At 46.6% G+C, this 13,240-nt stretch overlaps 1 protein-coding gene across 9 annotated transcripts in view; it reads left to right on the forward strand.

Moving 5' to 3' along the window:
• Positions 1–13,240, forward strand: part of LOC144952477 (discoidin domain-containing receptor 2-like) — a 122,830-nt gene that overhangs the window by 48,731 nt on the left and 60,859 nt on the right. For 8 of the 9 annotated variants that reach the window (XM_078882894.1, XM_078882895.1, XM_078882897.1 and 5 more), the window contains 2 exons: positions 5,811–5,956; positions 10,500–10,602. In XM_078882894.1, coding sequence (XP_078739020.1) covers positions 5,866–5,956; positions 10,500–10,602 — 194 coding nt within the window. In that variant the 5' untranslated portion in view covers positions 5,811–5,865. Of the gene's footprint in view, positions 1–1,684; positions 1,863–5,810; positions 5,957–10,499; positions 10,603–13,240 lie in introns of all 9 variants that reach the window. The other variant, XM_078882901.1, reaches the window with a different exon arrangement.

A 13,240-nucleotide genomic window follows, 5' to 3' on the forward strand; every position in this document is an offset into this window, starting at 1 on the left:
CTGAGCACAAGTACAATCTGAGCACAAGTACAATCTGAGTACAATCTGAGCACAAGTACAATCTGAGCACAATGTGAGCACAATGTGAGCACAAGTACAATCTTAGCACAGTATGAGCACAATGTGAGCACAATGTGAGCACAAGTACAATCTTAGCACAAGTACAATCCGAGCACAAGTACAATCTGAGCACAAGCACAATGTGAGCACAATGTGAGCACAATGTGAGCACAATGTGAGCACAATGTGAGCACAATGTGAGCACAATGTGAGCACAATGTGAGCACAATGTGAGCACAATGTGAGCACAATGTGAGCACAAGTACAATCTGAGCACAAGTACAATCTGAGCACAATGTGAGCACAAGTACAATCTGAGTACAATCTGAGCACAAGTACAATCAGGAGTTAATAGTAACACACCGATTGTGTGTGGGTGAGCAAATCCACAACATTTACAATCTGAGTTCTAAATTTTGATTTAAAGCTTTCGTGACTGCAGGGATTCATATTCTTGGTTCTTTCGGTAAAGTCATGTAGAAGGAAATGTTATTATTTTATCATTTCCCTTCTACGTGACTTTACCGAAAGAACCAAGAATATGAATCTGAGTACTGTTCAAATGACTAGCTTTTTTCTTGGGTTGTTGGTGAAAGCCATCCAGAGTTTATCGAAGCAGCCCATGTTTATTGTTTGTAGAGCTCCGTGGCTTTGCAAAGGGTGGGATATTCTTTTTCTCTCTGTAATGAAAAAGCATTTTATTTATTTATTTGTCAACCACACAGTGGTGTGGCAAAAAGCGTCTTTGCAAATCCTGGCTCCGGGTTGGCATCTCTGTCGGCGTGCCAAGCGGGGCGGGCAGAGGGGGGGGGGACTTCACATTCCTCTCCCGGAGTGTCCCATCAGGAGGGTGCGCGTTCACCACCACTCATCACGTTCACCACCACTCATCGCGTGTTCACCACCACTCATCACGTTCACCACTCATCGCGTTTACCACCACTCATCGCGTTCACCATTCCTCATCACGTTCACCACCACTCATCACGTTCACCACTCTTCATCGCGTTCACCACCACTCATCACGTTCACCACCACTCATCGCGTGTTCACCACCACTCATCGCGTTCACCACTCCTCATCACGTTCACCACCACTCATCACGTTAACCACTACTCATCACGTTCACCACTCTTCATCGCGTGTTCACCACCACTCTTCATCGCGTTCACCACTCATCGCGTTCACCACTCTTCATCACGTTCACCACCACTCATCGCATTCACTACTCATCGTGTTCACCACCACTCATCGCGTTCACCACTCATCGCGTTAACCACTCTTCATCACGTTCACCACTACTCATCACGTTAACCACTCTTCATTGCATTCATCACCACTCATCGCGTTCACCACCACTCATCGCGTTCACCACCACTCATCGCGTTCACCACCACTCATCGCGTTCACCACCACTCATCGCGTTCACCACTCCTTGCGCTCACCACCACTCATCACGTTCACCACCACTGATTGCGTTCACCATTACTCAGCGCGTTCACCAATCATTGGGTTCACCACTCGTCGCGTTTGCCACTCATCGCGTTCGCCACTCATCGCGTTAACCACTCATTGCGTTAATCACAACTCATTGCGGATGATTCTCATTGTTCCGCTTGTTTAGCCCCGGCCGAGCGTTCGCCCGAGGCTCTTTGTCCACTCGGCAGGCAGCGGGTGCTGCGGCTGCTGCTGCCGTGTGCTGTGTGGGATCCCGATCGAGCGGTGGCGCAGCGGTTAGCGCCGCCCGCGCTGCGAACCCGGCCACCCCCAAGATCGATCCCCGCTCACGTCCACCAACACCGGTGACGATCATCTGAACATTCGGCCCTGGGTTTCCCCCTAGGTCTACTCAACTGCAAATAAGTACCGGGTGCGGGGTGTAAAACATTGCTGCTGAGGGGAGACAAAGGCGGCTGGGCATGGTGCTGGCCACCACACCCTATTGTCCGGCCTTCATAGACGCTCGCTAGCAGCACTTGCCCCAATAGTCTGTTAAGTCTATACAGAGGATCTTTGTCTTTGTTTGGTGGTTAGTGCACAGCACCACAAAGCTAGCGAGACACAAGTTCGATTCCTGGTCGTGGACGACATCAGTGACGAATATCTGAACCAATTCTGGGCCTGCTCTAGGTTGACTCGGTATCAAATGAGTAGCTGGCCCATTGTGTACACATCGCCCCCAGGGAGACAAAGGCGGCCGGGCGTGGTGCTGGTCACCCACCCCCTCGTGCTCCGTGCTGGCCTTCGTAGACGCTCGCTAACAGCACTTGCCCCTACAAGTCTGCAAAGGCTATACGGGGGATATTTTGTCTTCGTGTGATCTCAATTGAGAAATGTTGCAGATAATGTTCACCATTGGAATGTTTGCCCTGTACCAGTTTCATTTAATCCCAATTGAGTCATTCTTTGTGGTATATTTTTTGACATTGGGATGTTTGGATAATATCAGTTACGGTGCATGGGAAGTATGGAAGAATCCCTTGCAATAATAGAGGTTTTTCTTGGGTTAGATCGCATAAATATATAAATGTGTCGTTCAACCCGCCACCACCCAACACAGCCAATTAGTAAGGTTTGTCACGTAAACAGAAGATGCCAATTCGTCACGAGTGCAGCACTAACCGGTGTGTTAGAGAGCCAAGCCTACGTGTTAAAATTACAACTAGCTTAATCAAATTGTACATGTTGTGGGTTGGCTCTCCAACACACCGGTTAGTGCTGTACTAGTAAGGAATTGGCATGTTCTGTTTACGTAACAAACCTGACTAATTGGCTGTGTCAGGTGGTGGCGTGTTTCACAAAACATTTATATATTTACGCGATCTAACCCAAAAAAAACCTGTATTATGGATATTGGTCGCGAAAACCTACTACGTGTTAAACTCCCTTGCAATAATGTAACTATATTTACCCAACTTCATCGCCATTGCGCTACCGCCATCGTGAGAAGATGGAATCCATTCGGAAACATCGCAAAGCAGCCCACATCTTGGCGTTAGAGAATGCTCCCCCGGAAGCAGACATCACGGAGCTACATCCGAGATTCCTTCTTCAAGTGACGTCTGGTTCACTTAGTGTGGAGCAACACTATCCCAGGGTCAGTGTCTCAGTGTCTCGAGACTACATCGCAGGATTAGTGTTTGACCCAGACACTCATCCTGAGACCCGGTCTTAACTCAACACTGAGCCCCCAGTGTCAACACGAGAGACTGATCTGAGACCCGGTCTCAACTCAAGACACTGATCCTGAGACCCGGTCTTAATTGAAGACACTGTACCTGAGACCCGGTCTTAATTGAAGATACTCATCTTGAGACCTGATCAGACACTGATCCTGAGACCTGGACTCCAGGAGCTGCCTAAATGGATGAATGTGTGTTTTTAAACTAACATATCTTTCAGTTAATGATTATCGTGTCTAAACATTTCTGTGTATGTGTAGCCATGTTTGTGTGTGTGGAACCTGGCTACGCAAGTTTGATTATTGGTCACGGACAACATCAGTTGCAAATATCTGAATCAGTCCTGGGTCTCCCCTAGGTCGACGCAGCCCCCTCAAATGAGTACCTGCTGCGGTGTATACAAACATCGCCACTGGGGAGACAAAGGCTTCCGGGCATAGTGCGGGTCACCCACCCCATCGTCCGGCCTACATAGGTGCTCACTAGCAGCACTTGCCCCAATAGTCTATTAAGGCTATATGGGGGATCTTTGTCTTTGTTTGGGGGTTAGTGCACGGCACTACGAATCTGGTGACACATGTTCGATTCCTGGTCGTGAACAACATCAGTGACGAATATCCTAGCAAGTTCTGGGCCTTCTCTAGGTTGACTCTGTCTTAAATGAGTAGCTAGCCCAGTGTATAAACATCGCCCCCAGGGAGACAAAGGCGGCCGGGCGTGGTGCTGGCCGCCCACCCCCTCGTGTCCCAAGCCGGCCTTCGTAGACGCTCACTAACAGCACTTGCCCCAACAAGTCTGCAAATACTATATGGGGGATATTTGTCTTTGTGTGATCCCAATTGAGAAATGTGCAAGTAATGTTCACCATTGGAATTTTTGCCCTATTACAGTTACATTTGTATGGGGGTTTTATTTTTGCGTAGTTCAGGGAGGAAATCTGAGAACCCGGAGGAAAGCCAATGCAGAACAAGGGTAGAACACACCAACTCCACTCACTCACTCTGTAGAACAAGGGTAGAACACACCAACTCCACTCACTCACTCTGTAGAACAGGGGTAGGACACACTAACTCCACTCACTATGTAGGACAGGTGTAGAACATACAAACTCCATTCACTCACTCTGTAGGACGGGTAGAACACACAAACTCTACTCACTCACTCTGTAGGGCAGGAGTAGAACACACACACTCCACACACTCACTCTGTAGAACAGGGGTAGAACACACACACTCTACTCACTCACTCGGTAGGACAGGGGTAGAACACACAAACTCCACTCTGTAGAACAGAAGTAGAACATACAAACCCCCACTCACTCTCTGCCTCTGTAGAACAGGGGTAGAACAGAAAGGCACCCAGGTTGAAATTGAACTCAGTCCCCTCGTGCTGTGAGGCACGTGTGTAACCACTGTGCCACCCCTGTCGCCCAAAATATGTGTCCGTGATGGCGGTACACCAGTGCAGCATGACAACACACCGGTCTTCGTAAAGCAGTTCTCAAATAAACTTTTGAATAATCAAATCTGTTTTATTTCGATCTTTCATTGACCCTGTCACTACGTTTAATGCGATTCCAAAGTGTATTCAGTCGACTGAGACTTGCTACAAAGGGTCAGTATTGACTGTTGATTTGGGTTCCGTAGAATCAGGGAACCGTCTGACCAAGTCTAGGTAGGACACGAGTCAAATCTTGCCTTTGGAACATAGAGCCAGCCAATTGTCATCAGGGCTGGGTTGCTGATATACGGCAACAGACGGTGAAGCTTCCTCTTCAGCCGCTCAAATAAACATTCCTCTTCCGATCGCTTTGACTTCACGACAAACCGATATTGACACAACACCACCATTATCCCGCAAGATGTTGTGACTGGGGGCTTTATGAATCGTGGCAATATAAATACATATTTAGACTATATTTATTATACTGCTCACCACCGGTGTATACCACCCAATACGTGTGTGTCTTTGTCTATTTCATACCTGTTAACCTACACGGTTTACCCCGTATTTTTGTGCAGGTAAATTGAGTTGTCAGGTCCATACGGCGTAAAGCCGTTTCAATACAGGCAAAATATAAAAATGTGTCGATTTGCTTATGTTTCTCCCTCGTGATGGGACTTTGTAGGATGAACGTTGAGATTTTTAAGGGCACGGGGTGACCAATAAGGTCTGAATTTGACTGTAATAAGGTAGGCACTAATAAGGGTTGACAGGTATTGTATGTCACCGTGTGTGTGTGTGTTCAGGCCCTGGGAGCGGTAGCGTCATGGTTAGAACTCTGCGCTACAAACCCGTCGAGCAGGGTTCAATTCCTGCTCACGGCCAACACCAGCGACAAAGATCTGAACCGGTTCTGGGCTTCCCCTAGGTCAACTCAGTCTCAAATGAGTACCTGGTGCGGTGTGTAAACATTGTCACTCAGGAGACAAAGGTGGCCGGGCGTGGTGCTGGCCACCCACCACCTTGTGTACCGTTCCGCCTTTCATAGGTGCTCGCTAACAGTACTTTCCACAAAAGTCTGTTCTTCATGGCTATACGCGGATCTCTGTCTTTGTCTTTGTTCAGGCCCTAAAGTTCGCATGAAGTTCCACCCGGTGGATCGCAGCTCACGGCTGCCATCATGTCAGGCTCTGGGCCGCCGTCTGGACCGTGCTCTGGGCTGGTTCTGCTCATCGTCTCGGCTGCAGCTGTGAATGGGCAGTTCCTGCTGAGTGAGTTGATGCTCAATCGAGCAGCTGTGCTGTGCGAATGTGTGTGTGAAAGAGAGTATATGTTCGTGTGTGTGACTACGGTGGTACGCCGGATGGTAAAGCTGTGGTGAGCAATACCATTGGGGGTGAAGGCCGATTTTAACCAGTTGATCCTGACATCTTTTGTAACCACCACAGCAGTCAATTGGGAATCTGGACGGGTGCAAGGGGCTTGTAATTCCTCCGCCTTCATTTCAATTACCGCTAAAATACACCATCGCAATCATGAAGACTTGGTTCATCAAGGACTGAATACTGGGGTACCCCCCCCTGGTGAGACACTGCTTAACCAATACATACTTAACCTGGAATGGAACTTTCTACAAGCAAACTGAGGGCACCCCAATGGGCTCCCCCCTATCTCCGGTTGTAGCGAACATTTTCATGGATAAATTTTAGACTGACGCCATCCAGACTGCCACTCTACGCCCGACCTTATGGAAGAGGTACGTAGATGACACTTTTGTCATCTGGCCACATGGCCGGCCTGCTCTAGACCAATTTCTCGACCACATCAATTCCATACACCCAGCCATCAGATTCACCAGGGAAGTCGAAAAAGATGGCAAGCTACCCTTTTTGGATGTCCTAATTAAAAGGAGACCTGATGGTTCAATGAGCCACTCTGTCTACAGGAAAGCCACCCATACGGATGCTTACCTAAAACCGGATTCCCACCACCATCCATTCCAGAAGAATTCCCTCATCAAGACTGTATACCATAGAGCCCAATGCATATCCGACCAGGAACACATTGCCAGTGAACTCAAACACGTACGCCAAGCTCTTAAGGCTAATGGTTACTCCGACTACACAATCCGCAAAGCCATCACTCCAACCATCAAGAAGGATCCTACATTGCTGGGGTCACAAAAAAGATCTCCAAAATCCTGATAAAACACAAGATCCAGGTCCGATTCAACACAGTACATAAAATCCGTGATCTGGTTCCGTCTGTAAAAGATGTGGTTCCAGACATACAGTACCCTGGCATCTACAAACTAAGTTGCCTCTGTGGTAGCAATTACATTGGAGAAACCAAACGACATGTCTCGGACCGCATCCGTGAACATAAAAGCAGACTTGAAACACGGTAGGACAAACACCTCAGCCGTGGCAGATCACTGTTACAATTCAGTGGGCTCACATGACATTGACTTCTCCAAGACAGAGGTTCTCTGCAAGCCATCTGGCTACCATAAGAGATTCGTTTATGAGGCGATCCACATATACAAACACAGAGACAATTTCAACCGAGAAGATGTATTCTGGCTCAGCAATGATTGGAAGGACGTAATAAAATATTTCGGATCTTAACTGATTGTGTTCACGTTTACGGTGACTTTCAGACCGCGTTCCACTCACTGGCATTGTATTATCCGCAGGGAATGGATTCTTTGCTCCGCTGCAAGTTTCCGTCACTACTCTCCCATTGACATATTTCCTTGCTTCCTCTTAGTATCTTTCATACGACGGTCAATCGTACAGTGTATAATAACAAATAGTATAAAAATGTATATGCTTAATAAAATGTACAAAGTAATATATAGTATCGTAATTGTATAGTGAATATACAGCAGTGTGATATACATTAGGTTGGGTAGAATAATACATAGCAATACAGTATATCATTTAATGTTGGTTTTGTCTATGGCAGTATATAGTATGGTGTAGACTCGCGTGATGTAAGAGAATAAAGTTTAGATGGAAGCATATTATATTTTTTACAATGTAGAATTGTAATGTATTACTTACTGTTAGTAACTCAGCTTATTGTAGAGTATATTTAGTATACTGATGATACTATGTAGTTTATACTTTAGTTGTTTACGTGGTGGTTTTAGTTACTGCAGCTACATACTATTAACACTTCTTCCCTTTATTAATGCTACCCCTATCCCCTCCCTTTGATGCTACTAATCCTGCATAATGCACGGGCATAAGTAGCATTAATCACATACCTGCATTTCCCATATCCCCTCCCTTTGATGCTGCTAATCCTACATAATGCACGGGCATACGTAGTACTAATCACATACCTGCATTTCCCATAAATATGCTAAATTCCTCTTGATATGCAAATTATTTTGTCAAGGCGCCCTTTCCCCCCCTTCCAACCCAGCTTCTATATATGCTCCAAGCACGTGTGCTGTTTCATTCAGACGCTGTCGCCTCGACAGACCTGGTTTTCACCTGAGGACGGTTGCTTGCGTTGTGGCCGAAACGTCGTGAGAATTATTTTATAATGTTTTATTTTTATTATTTTATTACTTCCCTTCTACGTGACTTTACCGAAAGAACCAAGAAGATGAATACATGGAAAAAATCAAACTAAGCTTGTGCCAGAGGCCCGAGGGGGCCAGGCATCTAATGTCTCCTGGCCAAACCCCATTTGGTGGAGCCAGGAGACTGAACTCATACTCTCAGGATTCCTCCAGAAATGGCAAAAAAAACCACTGCGGGTGGCCACGCGGAATGTTCGAAAGATGCCACTCCTTTGTCAGTAGATGGATCGGTACTGCCAGGAGGTCCGGTGGACTGGTTCTGGCTCCAGTCACCATGAGGGGTGGACAGTCCTCTACTTGAGGTAGGAGGCTGCTAAACAACAGAGAATGGCTCTTCTTCTGACAAAAAAGAATGAAGGAGGCATGGGAACACGGTGGTGAGGCGTGGGAAGCTGTAAGCCCCATGCTACTGTGGGCTCACCTCCCAATCAACACACTTTGTGGAAGCGGCCTGAGCTATCGCTCCATATGCAGTTCTGGGTCTGCTCGGCTACAGTTATGCCCTTCCCCTTCTATACTTGCGAAACTTGGACCCCTCTATAGGAACACCCTTGAGAAATCTAGCCAGTTCCATCAGTGAGTTCCTCAAAAAGACGAGGCTGCGTTAGCTGGGGCATGTGAGTAGAATACTGAATTGTGGAGTCTGGAACCACCACACCTGTATCTCCCACACGTATTTTTGCCTGAGCCCGAGTGCCAACCAGTAGAACCTCAGATATTCCTGAATCAAATATCATTTAGTTTCCTGAAAACCACACGTGCACCAATTGCACGCAACCTTTGAGGTTATCGAGGCTCTCCATATCTAACGTTGACTTCACTGCGGTGTGCAATTGTGTATCATCAGCATGTCATGCGATGAGATGACATCGCCGATCGTTAAGACGCATGTTGAAAATAGGAAGAGCCTAAGGATGAACCCTTGTGGTATGCCAACTAGGCACAGCATACTTAATGACTGTTCATCACCAAGCTTGATGAACTGTGATCGATCATGTAGGATATGGCTCAATCCACCACCTGATACACCAAACCTTGACCGTAGCCACCCGATGAGTATCTCATGGTCGATGGTGTTGAGAAATCGAGGTCAACCAACCCTGTCATGCACCGGTCATTCATGATCATGCAGAGGTCATCAGTGATCTTTAAGAGAGCCATCTCAGTGCTGTGGAATTTTTGGTACGCCAACTGCAACCGGTTGAATCTGCCCGTCGCAGTGATATGGGGAAGTAACTGCTTAAGACACAGGGTGCTCTTTGACCTTTTAAATCGCACTCAGGTTTGAGATTGGGTGATAGTTTGCAGGGTCACTGGCTCGAGCGGTGTTACCTGCATAATTGTAAACCGGTCTGCATAACAACCCCTCGCTGAATGAAATATTTGCCAGTTGGACAATCAGTGGCGAAAACGCCGTCTGAGCATGATTTTAGAATCGCCATGCGGATGCAGTCGAGTGGCAGTGTCTTATTTGTGCGGCCGTGTGATGAACATCGACACCTCTGGCTCCAATTTTGGTGCCAGGGTCTCGAGTTTTGCAGTGGTTCCAGTTTGATCAAACTCGGATGGCAGACCGGGAGAATGTGTTGCCTTCAAGTTAGAAACTGCCGTCTTGATCATCACTATTCTATTGGTGAAAAACATCGCAAGAAGTGTGCACAGACCGGGTTGATTGCCACTTAGTGGCAAATGGTGGCTGTTGTGTGTCTATGTCTCAATACCTCTCTCTCTCTTTATATATCTGTCTGTGTGTGTAGCTGTTAGCATGCTGTGCTACCAATCCTGTAACCCAAGTTCGATTCCTGCTTATGGCCACCACCAGTGAGAATTATGTGAACCTATCCTGGGCCTCCCCTAGGTTGACTCAGTCCGAAATGAGTACCCAGTGTGGTGTGTAAAAACCCGGTGTGATGTGTAAAAACTCACCACTGGGGATACAAAGGCGGCCGGGCGTGGTGCTGGCCACCCACCCCCTTGTGTGCCCTGCCAGCCTTCGTAGGCAACACTACCTATCAGCACTTTCCCCAACAGTTTTTTTGAGGCTATTCAGGGGGTCTTAGAGCTCAAGCTAGGGTAGCAGTATGGAACGGTATGATAGTTTGTTTCGTATTTCCTACTCGAAAAAAAAAATCTTACCATCATTTTGTGCAGTATCTTAAAAAGAAAATCGTACCGTACCACAATTTAGTACCTGATATTCGTACCTTTGTCCTTTGCAGGCTCGTGCCGGTATCCGCTGGGTGTGCAGGATGGGCTCATCCCAGACGATGACATCACGGCCTCCAGCCAGTGGTATTCTAGCACGGCCGCCAAGTACGGCAGGTGAGACCGCCGTGGGGGAAGTTTGGGCCAGTGGGACACCCTGAGCACTGTCTTTGTCGGCTGCTAGAGGAGAGGCGCGTATCCAGAACAGTTGCCTGTATTTTAGGCGTGGGGGTTTCTTTAGATCTTAATGGAGCAGCAGCGTGAAGTTCTTCATGATCTTGTTGTACTCCCGTGTCATCACTTCATTGTGTCGGATGTTGGCCAGAGCAATATTCTTCAGCACAGGAAGCCACGGGAGTGGAGTAGACTTTCGGGAACCGCTGATGATACGAAGCGCGTTGTTAATTTCGGCGTCGACAAGGTTCGTGTGAGGGCTTGCACCCCACACCGGGGCACAGTACTCCACAGTGGAGTGAACAAGGGCCTGCATCGATATCTTCAACGTGCTAGCAAGTTTCTGAATAATTTTCACTCGTGCTTTAGTTTTACCTTAAGCTTGTTTGAGGTGGTGATGGTAGTTAAGCGTCTGATCCAGGGTAATGCCTAGATACTGAGGATGTTCGTCATGCCTTAGCTTTGCCCCATAGAAGTTAACGTTCAACGTTTTCGAAGCTTGTCTGTTGTTCAGGTGGAAGGCAGCGACGACGCTCTTCGATGGGTTAGGCTTTAGGCGCCTATTCTTGAAGGATTATTCCAGAGTCTACAGATATTTTTCGAGGACTGCCTCAGTGTCCTCCATTTTTTCTGTTTGCGCATAGTTACATAGTCACTTTAAGATGTTTTCTTGTTCATGTTTTTGTTTTTTGTTTGTTGCGGTTGCACCCGATTCAAGAGCCGAATGGCTCACAGGGCTATACCAAATAAATTAAACTGAAATAATATGAAACTGACTTTTTTGTGCTTGAGTTGCAAGTGCGATATCATCCGCATACGCGAACTCACGGCAAGATGTTACCGGAATGTCGCTAGTATAGAGATTGAACAGCACTGGTGCCAGAACTGATCCCTGAGGGAGTGCGTTCTTCAATCTTTGCGGGCTACTGGCAGCTTCACCAAGGTGGACTGTGAACCATCGGTTGCTCAGCATTTTGGCGATTAGTCTGATCCTCATCATGCCATTATTACCCGATGTCGCAAAGCCTATCCTTATTTTTATTCATTTTGGTTACTGGCAAGAAAGTATCCCATAGATATAACTGCTCGACCCGAACTATACATTCTCTGGTGCTTTCATTTGTACTGTTTGCCTTCTGGTCTAATACTGGTGAGACAAGGCCATAAAGAAGGTTGTCACTGGTGTAGGACAATGTGTTTCCAAAGAGTATGCATATATTTAGGCTTAATTTTCTTGACTGCAGGAATTAATAGTCTTTGGTTCTTTCGGTAAATTTACGGAGTTATGTTTTTTGTTTGCATTATGACTGCAGGTATTGTGGTCTATGCAAACATGACTCCTTGTAAAAAGGTGTCAGTTTTGTTGCCAGATAGAAGGGTTAAAAAACAATTATCATATTTTTGACTGGCAAATGAGGTTACAATGGTGTAAATACTTATCCCGAGCTCTCATACTCTGATGGTGCATTGTCTTTGAGTTGTGCGCCTTTTGGCGTCATCTGGTCCAACACCAATGGAGACTAGGCTCTAAGGAAAGCTGTCTCGGGTGTGGACCAACCAACTTCAAGGACAGTGCATATCCATTATCAGAGTTATGTTTTTTGTTTGCATTATGACTGCGGGTATTGTGGTCTATGTAAACATGACTCCGTGTAAAACGGTGTCAGTTTTGTTGCCAGATAGAAGGGTAAAAAAACAATTATCATATTTTTGACTGGCAAATGAGGTTCCAATGGTGTAAATACTTATCCCGAGCTCTCATACTCTGATGGTGCATTGTCTTTGAGTTGTGCATCTTTTGGCGTCATCTGGTCCAACACCAATGGAGACTAGGCTCTAAGGAAAGCTGTCTCAGGTGCGGAACAACCAACTTCAAGGACAGTGCATATCCATTATCAGAGTTATGTTTTTTGTTTGCATCATGACTGCAGGTATTGTGGTCTATGCAAACATGACTCCTTGTAAAAAAGGTGTCAGTTTTGTTGCCAGATAGAAGGGTAAAAAACCAATTATCATATTTTTGACTGGCAAATGAGGTTCCAATGGTGTAATGGTACTGTGTTTACGTTATGCACGCAGGCGCCAATTTCGGCCAATGCATGTGCTCGTCATTGGGACTGAGCCACGTCCTCAGCTCATCAGCGGCGGCCATTCATGACCATCTCTACCGCAACTGGTTTTGTTCACATGGCGTCTTCTGTTGTGGCAGTGGAAACAGCCCCTCGAGTGCAGACTCGGAGATTTTTTTTAAACTACTGTGTTTATTGACACGTTAGGAGGAATCTGATGAGCTACAAAGCTCTTTTTCACAGATGTCCAGTTTGGGCACGGGGTCCGAACGTACAACAAACAATACAAAAAACACGATAGTAGTGCAAAGTACACGAAAGGTAAACAAATTACCCAAACACATACAAATACAACACTGAACCAGACAGCATACCCAGGCAAAGCCCACTGAGGTATTAACTTATTTTTCAGAAGCGACCTGGCGATCACAAATAATAGCTCAACGAAGTGGCTCATCGTCGTCATCGTCGTCGTGTGGAAATGCATAGCAGCAGCCAAATACTCTACATGT

The sequence above is a fragment of the Lampetra fluviatilis genome, chromosome 68 (genome assembly GCF_964198595.1).
Source record: "Lampetra fluviatilis chromosome 68, kcLamFluv1.1, whole genome shotgun sequence".
NCBI lineage: Eukaryota > Metazoa > Chordata > Hyperoartia > Petromyzontiformes > Petromyzontidae > Lampetra > Lampetra fluviatilis.